This window comes from Dicentrarchus labrax, unplaced genomic scaffold (genome assembly GCF_905237075.1).
Source record: "Dicentrarchus labrax unplaced genomic scaffold, dlabrax2021, whole genome shotgun sequence".
NCBI lineage: Eukaryota > Metazoa > Chordata > Actinopteri > Moronidae > Dicentrarchus > Dicentrarchus labrax.
The window spans coordinates 11,737,998-11,759,796 of record NW_026136704.1 but is presented as its reverse complement, the minus strand read 5'-3'; the positions used below and the strand labels follow the sequence as shown (position 1 = coordinate 11,759,796).

The window sequence follows — 21,799 nt, the reverse complement described above, 5'->3', positions numbered from 1 at the left end:
TTCCAGCGTCCGCCTGAGTCTCTGGCTGCAACAACAGAATCTTGCGTCCCTCAGTAAGAAGCTACAAGATGATAGGCGGTTTAATTGCTCTTTATTAAAGATAATCAAAATAACAAAACCTGGCTGTCAACAGTCACTAGCATCTCAGTTCTGCCATAGTCAGGTCGTGGCAGGTCCACAGGGGTTGCAGGAGGTTTTCCTACCATCATATGTCTTCCATATCCAGTGCTGGCCCCAGTAGAACCCCTATCAGAGGCAGCGTCTTGGAGACCACAAAGTGGTTGGATCCTGGAGCTCTGTGAGCTGCCTGAAGCACTGTCTCCTGCAGGGCCCCTTGGCAAAACCACCTGCCACTGTGTTTCTCCTGTAGTAGGTTCTTTCCACCGCACCAGCTGGCCTTTAGGCTCTCTGAAAGATATGAGCCACTGCAAGGCTGAGTGGTCAGTCCTGACTGTGAAATGGACAGTGCTGACCACGGCGAGCAGCTCCCTCCTGGTGACACAGTAGTAAAGTTTTGTCTTGTTGATTTCCTGCTGTGGTATGCCACAACTCTCTCTCCTCCAGGCGTTATCTGTGCCACCTGAGCTACCTGAGCCGACATTGTGGTTTCTGTGTCAAGGATGAAAGGCAGGGTGGGTTCGGCTGGGGAAATAAGGCCTCTATGTGAGCTCTATCCAAGTGAATGCACCTGCCACTCCTCTGTCCACAAAAATGCCTCTCCTTTTTGCAGCAGGCAGATCAGTGGTGCAGCGATGCAGGAGAACCCACTCTCAAACCATCTGCACGAGGAGGCCAGGCCCAGGAAGCTCTTCAGGTCCTGCAGAGAGCTAACCCCACCACCTCCAGGCCTGTGGCCCAGGAACGTGACCTCACACCTAATAAAACAGCATTTCTGGGGGTGCAGTTTCAATCCTGCTGCTGCAACCCTCTCCAACACACGCCGACAGGGTTGCCAGGAGCTGGTGAAGAAAGATGCCCTGGTTTTCATTGAAGTGGATTCTCCTTCAGAAGCAGATTTACTCCACCCTACAACCTTTATCTTATCACCACTGAATCATAGTATCTGACTTTTCAGAAAAGTGATAAATAATCATTTGACAACTTGTCAACAAACTGAAAACCACATGTGGCACGGTGCTACAGAGGGTTTCAGACTGGTCCTCTGTGAGCACTGCTTTGTTTCCCTGTATTAAACATATGATTCATCAGACACAGATATATTGTAACAATTTTGTGTTCATTTCAAAACCAGGAGAGAAGGGTCATAACAACTCAACTTGTTTTCAAATGACATTTAAAAAAAGGAAAAATAGAGTAAGAACTGCTTCTAATAACACTCTCTGACTGAATTTGATATTATTATTAAAATTATCTAGAAATAGTACAGTGTATAGAGTCCAGTGTAGCAGTTGTAACTTGTCACCTTTCACCAAACACTATATTGAGGAATTTTGGAATCAAAACAAAACATTAGTTTTCCTAACATAAAGCTTTGAGGTTCCAGCTCTTTGTAATGAAATCGAGCAGTTACTTTCACTTTTGAAATTCACATCTGGATCAGCTCTTACTGTGACACAGACCTGTTAGTTGTCTCTCCACATTTACAACAGCTGCAGTAAAAGTGACACATCTGTCCTCAGAGGTAAGCTTTCTTCTGCTGTGTGTTTATTGAAATAATCTGAGCAGAAGCACTGATATGAGATACAACACGCTGGAAAACCTTAGAATATCTGCTGGATACTGTTGTCACTTTGGGTTTGAATTTACATCCGAACTTTCACTAAAGAGGAAATGCTATTTTTAATGCGAATCTACTCATACCTACTATAAACAAGTAAACAGCTGAATAATGATTAATAAAAAATATAAAACAAAAAGTCCACAAATGTTGTTAATTGTTGTACAGTTCTTTATCAATAATCAACATAGTGTAAAAAGTGGTAGACTGCAGCAATCTCTCAGCACAAAATCATCAAAGGAGGTTTCTGAATAAACTTAGATGAGCAGAATTTTGATTCTTCCTCTCAAAGGACAATAATTACATTTGAAAAACAGCAAACAAAAAAATGTCTTTTCGGAAAAAAATGGGTCGAAAGAATATGAAAAGAGGATCCTGTTCATCACAGCACAGAGACAGATCTGGTTAAAGTTAATAATGACCTTTGGATTGCTTCCGACAATGGACTTGTCTCTGTACTTGCAGTCTGTAACTTAGTGCTGCATTTGACACCATTGACCATGATATTCTTTTACAGAGACTTGAGCATCAAATTGGCATTAAAGGAACCGCACTAAGCTGGTCATATTTATCAGATCGTTCTCTTACAAACAAGTGTTAAGGACATAAAAACCTGGATGAGCTGCAATTTTCTGATGTTAAACTCAGAAATTCTTGTACTTGGCCCCAAAAACCTTAGAGACTCACTGTCTAAAGATATAGTTACTCTAGATGGCATTACCTTGGCCTCTAGCACCACTGTCAAGAATATTGGAGTTATCTTTGATCAGGACATGTCATTTGATTCCCACATAAAGCAAACCTCTAGGATTGCCTTCTTTCATTTACGTAATATTACAAACATTAGACCCATACTGTCACAGACGGATGCAGTACAATCCATGCATTTGTTACTTCAAGGCTGGATTACTGCAACTCTTTATTATCAGGTTGCCCCAATAAGTCCATTATAATGCTCCAATTAATTCAGAACGCTGCAGCACGAGTACTGACGGGAACTAGGAAAATAGATCTTATCTCTCCTGTACTAGCGTCTCTGCACTGGCTTCCTGTAAAATGTATAATTATTATTAATAATTTAAAATCCTCCTCACCACCAATAATAACCCGTAACCGTCAGGCCCCTTCATATCTTAAAGAGCTCATAGCACCATATTACCCCCCCAGAACACGGCGTTCTCTGAATGCTGGGCTACTTGTGGTGTCTGTCTGTCTGTCTGTCTGTCTGTCTGTCTGTCTGTCTGTCTGTCTGTTCTCTCTCTCTCTCTCTCTCTCTCTCTCTCTCACCCCAACTGGTCAAGGCAGACGACCATCCACCTAGAGCCGAAGGGTCTGTCCTAGGTTTCTGCCTCTTAAAAGGCAGTTTTTCCTTGCTGCCGTCGCCAAGTGCTTGCTCATGGTGGTACTGTTGGGTCTCTGTAAATAATGCTATAAAGAGTTCGGTCTAGACCTGCTCTATTTGAAAAGTGTCCTGAGATAACTTCTGTTATGAATTGGCGCTATACAAATCAAATTTAATTGAAAATAAAATAACTATATTATAAGGTTTTTATATATATATATATATATATATATATATGCAAACAATATAAAAAAACAAGAACAATGAGATCTGTTTTCTTGTGTATGTATGTCTGACTGTGTAAACAGGGAGGGGTTTCCTTTTAATCCTTATTATCCCTATTGTGACGACCCTATGAGCACGTCTCCCTCAAAGAGCCTGGTGGGTGGAGTCGGGTAATCAACCAGATTAAATTTACCTGAGGGGTATTGCACAAAAACAGAATAAAAAAATCCAGGATTACAGAAAAAGCAAGGCTTGACCTATTCTAGTCAGAGCATCCTGTCTTTTTAGGTTTCATGTAGGCCAAGCCAGGCTGAGGAGGAGCGACGAGGTGAAGTCTGGTTTCTGCCATTTGGTTAAATGAACGTTCACAGCTTTCTTCAACAGACCACGAGGTCGATCACAGATTCACTGATGCTGAAATGAAAATGTGTTTGATTTTTTAATTGGAACCAAGTACTTATTCATTTCCCAGGTCTTTCAATATCACAGGCCTATATTTTCTTCATAACCATAATAGAACACTAGAAATATGACATGAAAAATTATTAAAATAGTAATGGTCACAATGTTAAAACAATAACAGGCAGTCCAACCTGTGGTGTTTTGATATTAAAATAATAACAGTAATTTGTACAGGTATTGGAGTATTTTAATGCAGGTTAATAAAAATTAGACAAATATATAGGCAAGAACATGAAGTAACTGTAAAAAACACTTTGACATCGGAGTAACCAGTGGTCTGGAGAAGGCTGGCAGCACAGAATAAATGTGCTTTCCTGAAACTGAGTCACAACTTAATTCAGCCAGGATAACTGGAAATCCCAGATTAAGATACTGTGGAACAGCCGTCTGGCTGCTTGAAATTGGTGAGTCATTATTCCAAGGAAGCAGATTTAGTCCATCCTACAACCTTTGTCTTATTGACACTTAACATAAAATTATCTTGGCAGGGAAATAGTACTATGTATTGTGTGTGTGTGTGTGTGTGTGTGTGTGTGTGAATAGAGTAAAAACTGTAATTTATCGTGCTGGTGGCTGTAACGAAATCGAGCACATCCGGTAGCAGTGACTTTCACTTTTGCAATGTATATCTGGATCATCTCTTACTCCGACAGACACAGACCTGTTAGTTGTCTCTCTACATTTACAACAGCTGCAGTAAAACTGACACATCTGTCCTCAGAGGTAAGCTTTCTTCTGCTGTGTGTTTATTGAAATAATCTGAGCAGAAGCACTGATATGAGATACAACACACTGGAAAACCTTAGAATATCACTTTGGGTTTGAATTTACATCTGAACTTTAGTGAAATATTCAGATTTTATTATAAAAATATGACAAAGAAGAAGGCCAGTTGGCTTGTTTCTATTCTGATCAGTAATTTCCCGTCAGAGTGAGACATCTTCAGACTCTGTCTCCTCTTTAGCCATCAAGCAGACAGCTGAATGTAGAAACAAATAAAGAGTGGAATAATGGTGAATATTAAAATACTTGAATCAAACAAAGCAACACTGAATCAGGAGCAGAGTCATATTGATTAGTGTATGTATTGATTGATTGATTGATACAGTAGATGTAGGAGATATGTGGAGAGAGATGCAATGTAATAGAATAACTAATAATATAATAATAGTAACATAAATAGTAACAATATGTGTCTTATTAGGCCTATTATTATTAGTATTTGTTTAGTTTGAACTCTGATTTATATTGTTGTTGTTTTTGCTGAAGAACATCCAGACTGTACAATAACTGTCATTATCATTCATCATTACAACACAAAGTCCTCAAATGTTGTTAATTGTTGTACAGGTACAAAGATGAACTGCTGTGGTCTACTAACTGCACAGAAGGAACCAGGTACAGAGTTGTTAATGTAAAGGCTTGTATCAGCTGTAATGGCCATTAGGCACATATTGTATCACACTGTTAGACAGAGAGGCATGTTTATCCATCCAGGGGGTCCCTGTGGACACTGTAGAGGAGTATAAGTACCTGGGGGTGTACTTTAATAATAAGTTGGACTGGACTAGAAATGCTGAGGCGCTCTACAAAAAGGGCCAAAACCGACTCTTTTTCCTAAGGAGGCTGAGGTCCTTTAACATCTGCCGGACGATGCTGAGGATGTTCTATGAGTCTGTTGCGGCCAGTTCGCTGTCACATGCTGGGGCAGTGGGCTGAAGGTCGCAGATACCAACAGACTAACAAACTGATCAGGAGGGCCGGTGATGTCGTGGGGGAGGAGCTGGACACTCTGACAACCGTGGCAGAGAGGAGGATACTGTCCAGGCTTCAGTCCATCTTGGACAATGTCACACACCCTCTCTACGACACACTGGCCCAGCAGAGGAGCACCTTCAGCGGAAGACTCCTCTCACCCAGATGCACCACAGATCGCCACAGGAAATCATTCCTGCCTGTGGACATTAAACTCTAAAACGCCTTCCTAAGAGAGTCAGACACCCCCCCTTCTGTAACCTGACTCAAACACGGACAATCATTTTTTGCACTTTTTGCACATTATTAACCTGTACATTCGATCTTTTATATATATATAGATATATATATATTTTGTTCTTAATATATGTTACTTGTATAATATATGTTGTTTGTATATCTAGAGTTTGTAACAAAAATAATTTCCCCCTGGGATTATTAAAGTATTTCTGATTCTGATTCTGTATAACCATCAGCTTGGTTAACAGGTCCACCTCTAGTGTGGCTCAAATGCAATAGTTCAGTACAGAAGAAACCTTAAGCAATATCCTGGAGCATTAGAAAAATGTCTTTACCCACAGAACACACACAGTGTTCATCTTGTTTCTTTCTGTTTCTGTGTCAGTTCCTCTGAAGAGCGTGGAGGTGGAGCTGGAGGTCAGGGACCACGTGGCTACAGTGGTCTCCACTCTGAACTATGAGAACAAGGAGGACAAACCACTAGAGGCTGTGGTTGTCTTCCCTCTGCCTGGAGATGCTGCTGTCTGTCATTTCACTGCTACGATTGGACAGACACAGATTGTAGCTGAGGTGAAGGAGAAACAGGAGGTGAGCTGGACAGTAAAGACTTACTCACTACAACGGAGCTTAAAAACACAGTAAACACAATGAAAGTTACTCTGTCATCTGTACTCCAGGCTCGTGAGGAGTATGATGATGCTTTGAGCTCCGGTCAGCAGGCCTTCCTATTGGAGGAGAGTGAGCAGAGTCCAGATATATTCTCTCTGAGTGTGGGCAGTCTGCCTCCAGGAGAGAGCGCCTCCATCAGGCTGGAGTATGTCACTGAGCTGGCTGTGCAGGCTGATGACGGGCTGAGGTTTTGTCTGCCTGCGGTGCTTAACCCTCGCTACCAACCTCAGGGTACGGAAACAGCCACACCTTCAACAGGAGCCCTTCAAGTTCCTGTCCATGTAAAGAGTTTTATTCCAACAGTCACATTGTGACTGCAGAGCACTTGCCCTGCAAGAGCTGGTTTCTAAACAATGTAACACACATTTTATGTCTTTCTATTAATTTCAGTAATTTGAAGGAGGGCTGAGCTGGAAACAGTGTGTTCATATTGACTTTCAGTGTTTTCATACAAACATCCATTAGGTTTTGTTTGAAATGGAGACAAAGGGCTGAATATTTTATGTTATTGTCTGAGACTGAAACATCTCAACAACTGGTTGACTGATGGCCAATAGAACAGACACTCGCACCCCAGCACATTGACAATTTTGGCTTTTTGTGAAATGTCTGAACAATTAAAGATCGATTACAATTCACGCACTGGTACAGATATCCATGGTGCCAAGAAGATGAAACCTAAATGATATTTTTGGTGAGCCACTGACTTTTCCTTGAGCACCACCAGCAAGTCAAATGTTTCCAATATGTTACGTTTTGACCTAGTTTTACTGCTAACTATTATTTAAAGTAGACATTTTATTCCTTCTACTGTCTCACTGCTGCTTAGATATGATTTAATTGTTTTTGATTGGCATTTCTAACTTGTTCGCAGGAAGTGGAGGTAGTGAAGGTGCCAGTGTCCAGGTGACCTCTGTTCCAGCCTCTCTGGTGCCCTACAGTCTGTCTTTCTCTGCCCGAGTGTCCTCTCCTCGTCCAGTCTCTAAAGTAGAGTCCAACTGTTCCCTGGACCCTCTCCAGTACCTCAACCCAGAGCAAACCCAGGCCACGGTAGGTAGAGTGCTAATGTGTCTGCTGTGTGTGATTGTTCCTCAATACTGACAACAAGATATATCACTTTATTGATATTTATGAGTGTGTTTTGCGACCTGCAGGTCAAGTTGGCTGCAGGACACAAGTTTGACAGAGATGTTGAACTGCTGATCTATTACAAAGATGCCCACCAGCCCATTGCTGTGGTGGAGGCAGGACAGGCCTCTGCCAAGCCTGGTGAGTGCAAATTAGTGGAGTTGTTCCTTTCCAAATAAAGCCTTTGTTATACTCCAACTGATGAGTTACATTATGTTGTAATAAATGGTAAAAGTCAGATTAGTGGTCATGTTTCTGTCTCTCCTCTGTGTTTCAGGCACTCTGATGGGTGATCCAGTAGTGATGCTGAACCTGTACCCTGAGTTCCCCCAGGCTGTGATGTCTTCAGTCGCCTCATGTGGAGAGTTTGTGTTCTTATTGGATCGATCTGGAAGTATGGATTGTCCTATGGATCGCAGCAAGAGGCAAGAAACTCGCATTGGCAGTGCCAGGGTATTTATTAAGTGTAATTTGTTTTTAAATTATTCATGGTGTCTCTCTCACACAGTGGCCTTCACTATATTTTTTTCTCTTCCCTTAAGGATACTCTGCTGCTGCTGTTGAAGAGCTTACCAATGGGGTGCTATTTCAACATATACAGCTTTGGGTACAGCTATCAACACATCTTCCCGTAAGTCACTCCCTTGTGACACTCAGTCCAACAAATGGACTAATTAATACTTGTACATGATTGAGTGAATTGGTGATGTGTTCATGTACAGTGTGTGTTTCTGATCACAGTAAGAGTGTGGAGTACAGCCAGAAGACCATGGAGGAGGCTCTGAAGACAGTTGAAGAGATGGGTGCTGATCTGGGTGGAACAGAGATCCTGAATCCTCTTAAACACATTTACAGCCAGCCCTGCATTCCCAATCAGCCTAGACAAGTAATACATACATGTTAAACAGTTCAAATATCTCTTGCCAGTAACAATATCATACCATTCAGTCATCAATGCAGAACTTCTTCCTGAACTAACAGGTTTGTTTGTTGGTTTCAGGTTCATCTTGTTCTTTACTCTTGTGTTACTGAAACAGCAATCTAACACAGCTCTCCAAAAATTATATGGATGACTTTAAACACATGCTACATGTTCCTGTGTGTGATGTTATGTAATCTACTGTAGAGTGACATGTAAACTCTCCTCTAGCTGTTTGTCTTTACTGACGGAGAGGTGGGGAACACCAAAGAAGTTATCAGTCTGGTGAAGAAGAACTCAGGTTCCCACAGGTGAAACCACAAAAACACAAACCAACCCACACAATTCCCAGAATATGACTCATGCTGTAGTGATGTGTGTGTTGATAACAAAACTACTGTATTGTAGGTGTTTCTCTTTTGGGATTGGGGAAGGGGCCAGCTCTGCTCTCATCAACGGGTTGGCCAAGGAAGGAGGAGGTCACGCTCAGTTCATCACAGGGACTGACAGGATGCAACCCAAAGTAAGACAGTTAATATGGAAAATATTTAAAATAGAAAAATGCAATTAAATATTTGTATTCAGTCTGAAAGTGAAATGGTTCCAGATGGATGAGTTAGTAAAACCTGTTTCTGTAAACTGTTTTTACTCATCAGGTGATGCAGTCGCTGCGATTTGCTCTGCAACCAGCTGTGGTGGACATCTCAGTCACGTGGGATTTGCCAAAGGGAGTCTCTGTTACTGTCCTCTCTCCACCAATCACAGCACTTTTCCAGGGTCAAAGGTCACTGATTTATGCCAAACTCACTGGAGAGGTAGGAGCAGCACCATCTCACAGTGAAATACCTCTATGGTCTGATTTTTTCAAGATTCAGCTACATGATATATATTTCTTATATATATTTTTTTATCAGGTATGTGATTACATTATCAAACATGGTTTCTAACTCTGTAATTCTTTCTCAGAGTTCAAAAGCAGCAGAGGGCTGTGTGACGGTGAAATACAGCGTGGCAGGTCATCCCTCTCAGAACCAGCTCCACTTCAGTCTCAAACCTGCAGAGGACACTGGGTAAAACACGTTGTGGACAGACTGCACTGTTATGCACTGAGTCCTGTCCTTACAAATGTTGAGTTTATTTGAATATTTAGATAAAATAAAATCAAACAGTAGCAAGGGATGAGACATGTGACACCAAACTGCACTGATACATGGCATTAAGTCTTTAATCCATGTCATTTGTGGTTTAGACTGATTTTACATCAATCTGCTTCAAGCATGAGGATTTTATCGACAAGAGCAAACTAATACTTGGATGCACAGAAACAATAGAATAATGCTCTAAATAAAGTTAAGCTAAATTGTGTAAGTAATGTGTTCTGGGTCAGGCTCCAGCTCTCTATGATCCTGAACAGGATACACTGGTCCAGAAAATGGATGAATGGAAAAACCATAATGAGTAGGGTTATCATAAATTGGTAAATAAGTGTACAAATGTGTTTATGTCTCTCTCCTGTCTGCAGATTGACAGTGCACAGGCTGGCTGCTCGGACTCTGATTCGCTCCCTGGAGATGGAGGAGAGAGAGCGAAGAGGAGAGCAAGATAAAGGAGTGAAGAAGAAGGTAGTGGAGGTCAGCGTCCAATCAGGAGTGAGCAGCGTCTTCACTGCCTTCATTGCTGTCAACAAAGGGGACAGCGAGGCGGTTCAAGGACCTCTGGTGCGCAGAAATGTTCCAACACCCAGTGAGTGTTTCCAATAAAAATACAAGAGAAAGGTCACCCTTATTGAAGAGACACTATAGCTCACCATGAATGATAGAGTAGAGAAGCACGATGATGATATAGTTGCCTCGTAGTCGCTGGCATAGAGAACATATGCAGCTGCATTGAGCAGTAAATGAGGAAGGTTGAGCTGTTATGTGTTTGTCTTTGTGTGTGTGTGTGTGTGTGTGTGTGTGTGTGTGTGTGTGTGTGTGTGTGTCTCTAACATTCAACAGATCATTAGAATGTGTCTCATTAAATAAAAGCATAACCATTTGCCATAAATGATCAATTTCTTCAAGAAAATGTCTCATCACCATTGCATTGGGTGACATCTTGCTTTAGTATGAACACGGCCAGTGGATTCATTCTCGATCTGCTATAATCAATTACTTAATTTGTCGTCAACTATTATATTGATTGTTTGATCACTGAGTATCGTTTTGAGCCATTTTTTAACCAAAAATTCTCCAGTTTAACTTCTCAAAAAAAGAGTAGAAACAAAAACTATGACAGTAACAGCGATCAACATTTTTCACATTGTTTTGACATTTTATTGACCAAACAACAAATCAATGAGTTTGAAAATGACTGACGGATTAATCAATAATAAAAACAATCATTAGTGACAACTCAAATTAATTCTGAAACATTCATTAATTATATCATCACCAGCCTCCACAGCCAGAGATTATGTTAAATGCTGAATAAGCATCCTTTACTTCAGTGCCTCCAGCCATAATGCACTGATGGTGTAAAGTGAAAAGTTATTGTTTGTTGACGTGGATTTATTATGTTGTTATTATATTCTTAAAGATAACATGAAATCATGTTTCTTTCCGTGTATTACACTTAAGTTTATTGTATTTACTCTTGTTGCCTCTGTGTAATGTTCTGCTTTTCTCTTTCAGTGTGGAAGACTGTTCATCGTTCATTTCCCTGTAAAGGTAAGTAACAAAGTGGTTAGTGAAGATACACCTGCTGACAACTATTGGAGGGATTACCATAAAATGTGGTTTGCACATTAATGTCTCCCTCAGGATGAATTGTAATAACATTGGTGCTTTTTCAACTTTCCATCCAGTGCCTTTATCACATCATTTATTTTAAGCTCTAATTAATTCTGAAACAACTCTGCACCTGCACTGTAAACTACACTGGGGATGTTCCTTTTGGATAAAGGAGTTCTGTAGCACAGAGGCATAAGCTTTATGGCTGTGTTTTTTCTTCTCTCAGCATATCTGAAGGGAACTGTGGAGGTGGGTGTGGTTTACACTGAGGTGAAGGTGAGAGGGCGGTCCGGGAGGCTTGTGAGAGCAGCGCCAGGTGAGTTGATTGATTCAGCTGATACCCATGAACTAATCACTCACCTACTAATCACCTCTTTTAAGGCAGTAGTGTCCTGGCCCTTGGGCTGGACACATGACAGAGGAGACACAACTGGAGCGGACTTGTACGTAATTCAGGAAGCAGGCTCAGTTGTGTGTTTATTGTGTGCGCAGCAGTCAAAAGAATAAAGTCGTCTTGTTCAACAATCCCTGTGGTTGGTCTATGTGCTGGGAGAACCCTCGTTAGTAGCGAGTCTTGCTACAGGCAGGTCTCCAAGATTGGGTGCCTCCAGAAAACGACGCAGGTCTCGACAGACTAATGCTGCTGCTCATTACCAGCCTCCACAGACAGAGAGTATGTCTTTATCCAGTTGTAGTGAAGATTGTGAATCAAGAAGTAGATACATGCACACAGCTGCCATGTCTATGAATGTGAAGATATACGATATTATTGTACATCGAAATAAGAAAACATACAATTAAGTTTATGGTGGTGAATTTTAATTTCTGGAATAATTCTGAATCAGGATAATTGTTAATATCTTCACATGGCTTGATTTGAGAAAGCTGTGTAGCTTGCCAACATAGTCATATATGACTTCCTGATTTATTTTGAATTACCACAAGGGGGAACCTGCATCTTTCCAGAACTTCACATACATTGGACAATGCAACAACCAACAATATGAAGATGTTGCATACTAACCTGAAAAACACCAACTTTAACTACAACGTATCTGCACATCAGTATGAAAGAGGAAATGTATAATAATGCACCACAATTATTCTGTAGTTACACTTTCTTTGATTTCCATTTGGGGATGCAGGCACTGCCCCCAAACAAACACCCAGAGACCCTCTGCTGCAGTTGGTCTCCCTCCAGAAGGCGTCTGGCTGCTGGGTGCTAGATCCAGCTCTGGCTGCTGCACTGGGAAAGACCAGCGAGGAGGTGGAGAACCTGAAACTTGCATTGGTGGGTTATTGTCAAACACAATAACACAAATGACTAATAGGACCTAATATTTGTGATACTCAAGCTCCTAAACACCCACTGAGCTGGCACCATCTTGTGGTTTTATACAGTAACCACCTGACTGCAAAATGAATTTGTCATATCAGTTAAATGTTCACGTAAAAGTATTAAAGTGTCTTATTTTATTGTTATTTCATTGTAAGGAAGTAAGACCATCGAGCAGCTTTATCATTTTGTGCCGTCTCTTCTTTTTTTTCTCTTTACTTTGGTGAATTAGGTGAACCAGGAAGTGTGGGCCACCATTCTGGCTCTGATCTGGCTTCATGGTTTCAAAGTGGATGCTCAGGATGAGTGGCAGCTTCTGGCTATGAAGGCTGTGTCATGGCTCCTTACTCAGAATGGTAACAACCACAATAATAAGTGCTGATCTGTTGTTTTTAACAGTGTGTGCTGTTTGTCCACATTCAGACTGCTCTGATGATGACTTGGTTTGTGTTTTATGTTTTTTTAGCATCATGTGTGACGGAGTGTGTGGAAGCTGGAAACGCTCTGTTGGGTTGCAACGTGCAGAAAGACGTCCTGGGGCTCTGAGGTTGTCATTAAAGTGGCAACTCCCTCAGGATTGAGACACAGAAGCAGATTTACTTCATCCTACAACTGTTACATTTCATATAACTCTTTTCACCTTTAACTTCATAATATTATGTGTCTTAGCATATTTACAGTGTTTCATCTATCCAGGATCAGCCATGTAACAGGACAAATAACTGTTTTAATGTTTCTTTGTGTATGAAATTGTTTTACTTAAAACAAACTGAGTTGGATCTTGAACATTCAGGCACACATAATATACCAACATATTTCTCCATGCAGTTTGAGACCTAGTAAAAGTAGTGTGTGCACCTAAGATGAATCTTATTTGAATTAATTTACAGTTGAGACACAGAAGCAGATTTACTTCATCCTACAACCTTTTTTTTACTTTATTTTATCAACATTGTACTTTTGCACTATTCACATTTAATTATTCAGATGTTCGTTTGGGTCCTTGGAAATTAATTGATTTACTAAACTTAACTTTGCAAAGCTTGCTATAGCTTTGCCAATTTATTTTAAAAAAGTCATTTTTAATTTGCAAGGTACTACATTCATCCAGGGTCAGACATGTGACAAATATTCTTGCCTTAAACTTTAATGTCAGGTTGTAGATTAATAAAAAATAAAACCTAGAAGAATAAGAAGAGAAGTGTGAAGTGTGCATAGGCAGATAGTTTATAATTTGACATAATTTAGTGTACAGTATTACGATAAAATAACGATAAGGATTTACAAAGTAAAATAAGGTAGTTTGTGCAGTTCACAGTCACCTTAACATACTGAACATAATATGAGTGTATCATAGCAATTTGTTATAAATATTTCATCTTCAGTGTTCATCTTGAACTAGTTCAACCAGTGACTGCCACATGAAAGATACATTATCTTCCCTGTTATTTGGAGAGCCTCAGGATCGGGTGCACAAACTGAACATGCAAAATACATACAAACAAGGATACCTACAAATTGTGGTAGTCTGTGAATCATTGTCATTGTGTCTTATGTAACGTATCTGTGAAAAATGTCAATCTACTATATGATATAAAGATGTATTATTCCTCATACTGTACCTCATATGCAGATGCCAGCAGTCCACTGTACTTCATGTAACTAAGACCATCATCAGACCTTCACTAGGTATTTCACTGCCACCTAGTGGTCAGTATTTTTATGACTTCTTATACAGAATAATTGTTCCCTGTTCTTCTTCTGTGTCAAAGATTTAAAGGTTCATAGTGTCTGTAATAAACCAAAATTACCAGCAATCTTTACAAAATAGTGAACCCTCAGATGAACCTGGAGCTCAGCTTTAGTCTGCATGCACTTAGAGAGAAGTGAAATTCTATAACGGTCACTTTGTCATGGCACCCCTGACCACATTTTTTATTTTTTTAATTCTTAATTCCTTAATTCTTTACTTACTTGTAAGTCTTCTGATGCATGTATCATCTGCAGTTGGCACTGGTTGTGGGGAAAGTTGGCCTGCGGATGGGCTGTGCTTGACCTCACTGGTAGACAGAAACATCAAGATAATTTAATCCACTGGTCCACTACAATCCACTATGTTTTACACAAATACACAGTCATTCATATACATTTACTCTACTTTTAGTGCTAAAATGATTTTAATGTAATTCTTTAAATAGATAAATGTTTGTTTAATAGGCAATGAATGGAGGCTTCTTTTGTTTCACATCATTTATTGTATTTTGTCCTTATTCAGCTCACTATGGCAGGTATATTATGTGGGGTGTACCAAAGAGGCTGTCTGTCACTTTTCCAGAGATAAAGGTTGCTGCTCTATGTCCACCTCACTGGAGAGTAAGGAGCCGCTTTGTTTGTTGACAATATAAAGTGATCTCCTATTCTTTATTGTAAAAGCTGAAGAATATGCCATGAAGTGAAATATTGATTTATCCTTAAAGCAAAATCTTACTGTTTGTTCATTTATTCAGAGAAGAGTATCCGTCTGATTCTTGCATTAAATGATTATATCTTAAACACAAACCACAAAAACATATTTTAGAAAAAAACTACAGGGTTTTGGATTGTCCATTCTGGGCTACTGTAGAAACATGGCGATTTAACATGGTGGACTCCCTGGAAGGCGTCCTGCAGTGTAGATATTAATGGCTCATTCTAAAGTAACAAAAACATGATTTCTATATTCAGGTGATTATGCACAAATAAAAAACTAACGTATGAATATTCTATTTCCTCAAATAGATCCTCCTAAATGTTACACACTACATGTTTAAAGTTCAGACTGGGGTAAAAATGTTCCTACAGTAAAAAACTGTGAACCTATCCTGATCAATATTCAGAGCCCATAGAGGCATCCAATCATCCTTCTCACCATTTTGTTTCAGTGACAAGATATGATATTATGTGCCTTTGTGCAACATAATTCACACTGAGCTGTCTGAGAAAACCTGAGATAAATGTTTTTAATCTACCTCAAAGTATTAGTGCAGCGGTGGAAGAATATTTGTCTGAGTGAAATAAGAATACAGGGAGAATATGACTCTGGGAAAGCCTTGTTTCATAAAAATCTATGGAATATTAAACAATAAGTCTTGCTATGTTCATCCTGTAGTCCATCCATTGTTGATTGTCTTTGAAACATCTGAGTATGAACGATATTATAGTATTTTGTTTTTATCTTATTTATTCCCAGGCCTAAAAATAGTTAAAGTCATGTGAGGAGAGTCAACCTATAGAATCAAAAGCATGTTCAAAATTTTGTTTATTGTAGTAAAGTTTATAAAGATGTTGTTAATGATAATAATAATACTTCATATGATAATTAGTGCTGTATTTTGTTTTTCTCCATACAGTGCTTGTCATTGGATCAGCATAATCTCTCTCTGGTATCACACCCTGTCCAGCTTGGACGAGGCAGTGCTCAGCCTGCCGGAGTCTGTTCTTGCCAACACAAGGTCAACACCACAGAATCTAGAGCAGCAACTAGCTCAGTCACTGCTGGCTAACTTACAACTAGCATTCTGTAAAATTATCCCTTAAGTGTAAGAACTGCAAGATCCTGTTGAATCCATACCCCCTACAAATAATCACTGCTAGCGGTCCTATTAGGTGACTGCTTTAAACTAATATTCTTACATATGGCACCTTTAAAAGGATTAGATTTTGCATTTAGTATGGATGCTATCTACAGCCAGTGTTTGGTTTGTGAATCCAGGGTAACACACAGCATTAGATAAAAACAGGCTCAATCTAAGGCAACACAAATATAACAATTGCTCTTTAAGGTGATTATACACTAATGAAAACGTAGCTATGAAAATTATATTCCATTTCTACCAATAGATTATCCTAAATGTGACCCATTAGACCTTTAAAAAAGAAAGTTGTCTTTAAAAACTGGAGGAGTGGAGTAGAGCCCTACGTGGAAATGTTTTTATTCCTGCTCCCGGTGGATTTCTGACCATTACCGCCCGCTCCCACTACGTGTGTCCACTCCTACACGCTCCCACGAGCATTCTGACCATTCACTCCCACACAACAAATAGTCCTCTCTTCTCCGGCAGGAGAAAAGATTTTACAGTCAAACAGCTGAGAAGTTTCTCCAAACACAAAAGCTATATCCTGGGACTGCAGTATTATCTGACCATCCATCCCGCCCACAGCAAAGTCAAAAGCATTTGTTCCCACGAGATTGGGTCCCAATTCAAACGCAGAAATCTGGTGTGAGTTTGAAAGATGTGTGCAGTTAAAGTATGAAACTACTGTGACGTGGCCCATTGGTTTGTGCAGTACCGTTTTGAAGCATCAAGTTTGGCATTATGGCCATTGCCATGTTGTTTTTTGCTACTAGGAGTAGGCCAGAGAAGAGCAAGAGGCCTTAAAGGCAATTCATCACATAATGGCTGTCACATGATGCATACTGGCCTGAAAATATTTTTTCCCATAACGATACATTGTGAAAGACATTTTGAAAAATTAGCCGCTCTGCGAGTGGAAGTCTCTGTTCTTGACTTATCGTCACATCATCCATTGGTTTGTGGAGTACCGTTTTTTAAGCCTGCCGCCATTACTTGATCTGCTCTCATTGGCTGCGCAGTTTTGACCTGTTCGTAAACCCGTTAGTAAATTGTTTACTGAGCTCATAAATGAAGTGACAAGTCGGCACATTCTACATTCAAGTGAATGTACGGCAATTGCCGTTTTATTGCAGCCAATGGAGCTCCCCCTGCTGGCCTTGACATAGAATGCAGGTTTTAAGACACTTCCCTGTTGGCTTCACTTTTCAGACCTGGAGGCTCTGTCCATTATATATACTGTCAATGGTATGGATTAGTGTGGCCATAGACCATGGGCAGTATGCATTCATCTCACAGCAGAAAATTGACTTTTGGCTTCATTCACCGAGCAGCTTTCATAGGAATGAACGGGGTGCCGCCTCCAACGCTGTATCCAGTTCTCTTTATACATCCATGGTGGTGATGTACACAAGTTGGGCTGTGCTCATTTTCAAACCATCTGTAGCAGGAGCAGGACACAATGGCGGCTTGTCTGGATACACACACTTTTATTACACAACAATAAATTAAATTAAAACATTTTAGGCAGAATCTTGATTCATATTTGATCAGCACTGCCAAGTTTGACAGTTTGGTCTCATATTAGTGCTGGATGGATTCACTGAGAATGACAGGGTAGCCACATGCTAAAACATACCCTGCTTTGCTGTCTATTTTCCTCTGATTGGAACCATAATTTACAAAATGAACAGACCATAAACTCATTAGGAAACTGTTTACTGAGCTAATAAACCAACTGAGAAGTAGGGATCATTTTTTGTCTACCAATGGAGCTGACCCCTGCTGGCCAATTAACCTCACTTCTCAGACCAGGAAGTTATGTCCAGTAATTATTTAATGTCAGTGGTGGCTACCAGGCACTGAAGGTCAAAAAACAATGTACAACAATGAAATGTAGGCTTGAGCGTTTTTAGAAAATTACTTAAAGTTTGGATATTTTGGCCTTTTTTTCTTTTTTAGATCTGCCTCTCACAGGTCCCTCAAGTGTATTGAAGTACACAAGAAATCACTTTAACACACAATCCACTCATGGTTAATTGCACCTCAAGTAGCTGAAGTATTATATCCTACAAATATAATAGTCCACACAAGCTTATAAAACATGTGCCATCAGCTTACACCCTGACAGACTCAGACACGCCGCTTGTTACCAAAGCTCACAGAGACAGATTTAGGCCTGTGGGGGACTTGTTACTATGGCAGATAGCATGCAACAGTGATACCCGCTGTCACAAACCAACACCAACACCAACACAGGCTCCTCCAATTTAAATAATACAGATCCTTCTAACTTTACAAGTAATGGATCATTTTGAATGCCAGTCATCCTCAAAGTCTGTATTCAAAAAGATATGACCTAATGCAGCATGTTGCGTGTTCAGTTTATTCGAGCTGTCATTGGAGTTTACTTAAGATGGAATTTCTCTGACTCAGAAATATAACAGAAGACTATAAATAGCAAGCCACTTCACTATTTTTAGCGTTAGCACACGTCTATTTGCATCAATGGTACAGTGTCGGTTACAGTAGGCCATTACAGCCAATCTTATCCGAACCTTTGACAGATCTCCAACCAACACTTTCTAAACTGGTTTCCAAGGCAACCCCAACCAGCAGGACCAATTAGAACAGACAAAGGATCCCCGCACACTAAACTGCCTGGAGATTAGAGGAAAAGAAGACACATCCTCAAAACAAACACAACAAATGAAAGACGGGCACTCTGATCTGGGGGTGTGTCTATGTGTGTGTGTGCGTGTGTGTGTGTGTGTGTGTGTGTGTGTGTGTGTGGGTTGGCACAAGGACAGCAACTTTGCATGAGGATGCACCTGTGGGCTCAGTTGTGTCTGCTTGGGTCAATCCATTAGGGAGGGGGAAGATTTAATTAAAACTGCTATCTTTCCTTCCCTCCCTCTGTTTCTCTCTCAGTAGAACTGTTGTGTGTCCATGTGTGTTGTTAGAGCCACAGGCAGGAAACAATAACAAGATCAATAACAAATAGTTTAGAGTGGCCGATGTTTCTTTTTTCTTTTGAGGACGTCGGTGGAGCACTGTGGCCTCTGAGCTGCACATCAATCACATGCTGTGTATGTGTGTGTGTGCTTATATGTGTGTGTGTGGGTGTGATTGATCTGATAGCCTTTGTACTTCAATGGGGGATCTACTTTATTGAATAACTGACGCCTATGATCCCATGCTGTTTGTATGTTATTGTGTGAATGTGTGTGTGTGTGTGTGTGTGTGTGTGTCAGGGCCAGTTCTTCTGTTAGTTGAAAATGTGTGTCAAATATCAAAATCATTGACCTTTACTGTAAACCCTGTTAACGCACCCTTGCAAGTGAGAGCAGGGTTTTTTATTCATTGTAACAGTCATACTGCTCTACGAAGACAAAACACACTATATTTGGTCATAGTGAATAAGACCAGAATCTGACCTTTTGATTTCTGTTGTAAAAATGATCATGCAGTAGGAATGTATAATGTATAACGTTTGCAGTAACTGAAAACCTGCAGTGACTGCTTTCTGGCTTTGTGTTTCTGTCCAGCCTGCAAAGCTCAGGTTTGGTCATCTCAGGACTCTAAGCTGTCATCACATGCAACATTTGTGTCATGTCAATTAGGCCATAATGAATGTAAATAAAAATTGTTTACATCAACCTTCAAAGATTGTAATATCCAGGTCAGATTCATCAGACAAACTGACAGCAACAATATCAGTGTCTACAAAATGCTTGCAAAAGGTCAGACTACACACAATAAAATCCAATAATCTTGTCAATTCAGCTAGTTCAAAATGAGCTATGTACAGTTTGTATTTGGTTTCACCTGTCAATAAACCAAATATATAAAACAATAAGTCTTTAAAGGACTAGTGTGTATGATTTAGTGGCACCTAGTGCACATTACAACCCCTCAATAATAATGTAGTGTTATTATCACAGAGAAACAGCTAAGCTAAGACAAAAGAGTGCTATCAAGTGAAAGCTACCTGGTAATACAGGGGTCATCCCTATGTTCCCCGGGTCCTATGTTCCCCACTAAGATTAGGGTTAGGGTTCCCCAGTCCCATACAAAGCGGGGAACATAGGTACGCTCCCGTAATACAGCCACATTTAGCCATAGCTCAATCTACTTATTTTCCTCTGCAGTTTTCTAATGGAAACATAATCACTTCGACTGACATGTAAGTTCCGTTATTTATTCCACATGATTAGACAGTATCAACTAAATCCAATTATGATATAGACAACAAAACCCAGCTAGGCTCATGCTAAAGGTAACTAGTTAGCTAAGCTGATCTGCCATCTCAGATTACTCTAGTGTACTGGTTCTCAAACTATGGCACCACTGGTGGTGTGTGCAGTCCCTCTATTGGTACATGGAGAAATGTCCAAAATATATATTTTTAAAGAAATAAATTAAAATCTTTAAAAAGATATAATGCAACGAAAAGACCCCATATTTGTGAATGAATATCCTTAAACTGGGAAATTGCTGAAATGTCATTTAAAATAAGTTTTGCCTTTCCTGTTATATTTTTGTTTCATCAGCCTGCTACATATTCACATAGCATATATATATCCATGATTAGTTACACCTTGTGGTGTATAAGAGTTGTCCAGAAGCGTTTTTAGTTTTTTTGGTTTTTAGTCATTTTAGTTATATCCCTTTTGTAGTTCAAATGGACAAGAAAGTCAAAAGGATACATTTTGTTCGTGGATTTTCCCCAGAGTGTAGTATCTGCATTTTTTTACGGTATTGTGTCGGTTTTGTTGTAACGATTTCTTTGGATAAAATATTTGGTTTAAAATGGAAGCATTAAAACATAAATTCAATTCAATTGTATTGTATAGTGCCAAATCATAACAGAAGTTATCTCTTTAACTTTTCAAATAGAACAGGTCTAGATCCTACTCTTATTCTATCCTTGCATCCTCTACACATGCATTTATGACCTAGCGAGTCACACAGCCAAACATCAAGTAAGCGGAGCTGAACAACATAAGCCAGCTAATATCACTGACTAGTCCAACAGAAAAAAGGCCATGTCGCTGCCTGTCTGCTCTTGCCAACGACTAAAGCCAGTCCCAGATTTACTCATGTCTGGCAGCTTCTCCATCCTTTTCTCTTCCTAGCTTTCTCCATCGTCCTCTCACTTTGTCTATGTAAGCTACTGAGCCTGGTTACCCACTTCTCCGACTTCATTTCTGGCATGATGTGGGCTCCGCTCTCCTTCAAAAAAGTTTCCTCTTTATTGATCCCCAGGAGAAATTTGTTCAGAAGGAATCAGAAGGAAAAACCAGAAAACATTTTCTCCCTAAAATATGATCCAGTTACTCAGATTACTCTGATGTCAATACCTCCAATTCGATTTTAAAATATTTTTTTTGTATTTGTTAGCGTCAGATAAAGTTTGACTATGTAATTGTGTCTGACCTGTGTCAAGGCCAGTTTGATGGTACTGTCGAGAGCTCAGCTTGCCTCAGGGTCATGGTCTTTTAACTTTTCAGTGCCGTCACCCCTCCATCCCTCTCCGTCCTTATTAATTTCCCTTTCCACTGGCTATCTCATTTGATCCTTTAGTCTTTTATGCCTTTGCC

General features: G+C 40.0%; 1 protein-coding gene across 2 annotated transcripts; it reads left to right on the top strand.

Annotated features, from left to right (window-relative positions):
• The first annotated feature begins 1,555 nt into the window (after positions 1–1,555).
• LOC127361810 (von Willebrand factor A domain-containing protein 5A-like) lies at positions 1,556–14,815 on the top strand. 2 transcript variants are annotated; one of them, XM_051396798.1, is made up of 19 exons: positions 1,556–1,642; positions 5,118–5,165; positions 6,148–6,350; positions 6,440–6,662; positions 7,306–7,481; positions 7,586–7,700; positions 7,837–8,012; positions 8,102–8,190; positions 8,301–8,445; positions 8,710–8,789; positions 8,887–9,001; positions 9,135–9,293; positions 9,445–9,548; positions 10,001–10,221; positions 11,151–11,186; positions 11,476–11,565; positions 12,395–12,540; positions 12,818–12,941; positions 13,052–14,815. In XM_051396798.1, exons 2-19 carry the CDS (start codon positions 5,126–5,128, stop codon positions 13,129–13,131), a joined length of 2,322 nt encoding a protein of 773 aa, XP_051252758.1. In that variant the 5' UTR covers positions 1,556–1,642; positions 5,118–5,125; the 3' UTR covers positions 13,132–14,815. The 2 variants fall into 2 exon arrangements, with proteins under 2 accessions (XP_051252758.1, XP_051252757.1); XM_051396797.1 differs by lacking the exon at positions 1,556–1,642 and adding an exon at positions 4,395–4,490.
• Positions 14,816–21,799: the final 6,984 nt, after the last annotated feature.

Excerpts from the sequence above, each read along its gene's own strand:
- LOC127361810 (XM_051396798.1), top strand. The coding sequence starts at position 5,126 with ATGAACTGCTGTGGTCTACTAACTGCACAGAAGGAACCAG. Across the intron at positions 8,446-8,709 it reads TTCCCAATCAGCCTAGACAA|CTGTTTGTCTTTACTGACGG; the intron begins GTAATACATACA and ends ACTCTCCTCTAG. Across the intron at positions 12,942-13,051 it reads ATGGCTCCTTACTCAGAATG|CATCATGTGTGACGGAGTGT; the intron begins GTAACAACCACA and ends ATGTTTTTTTAG.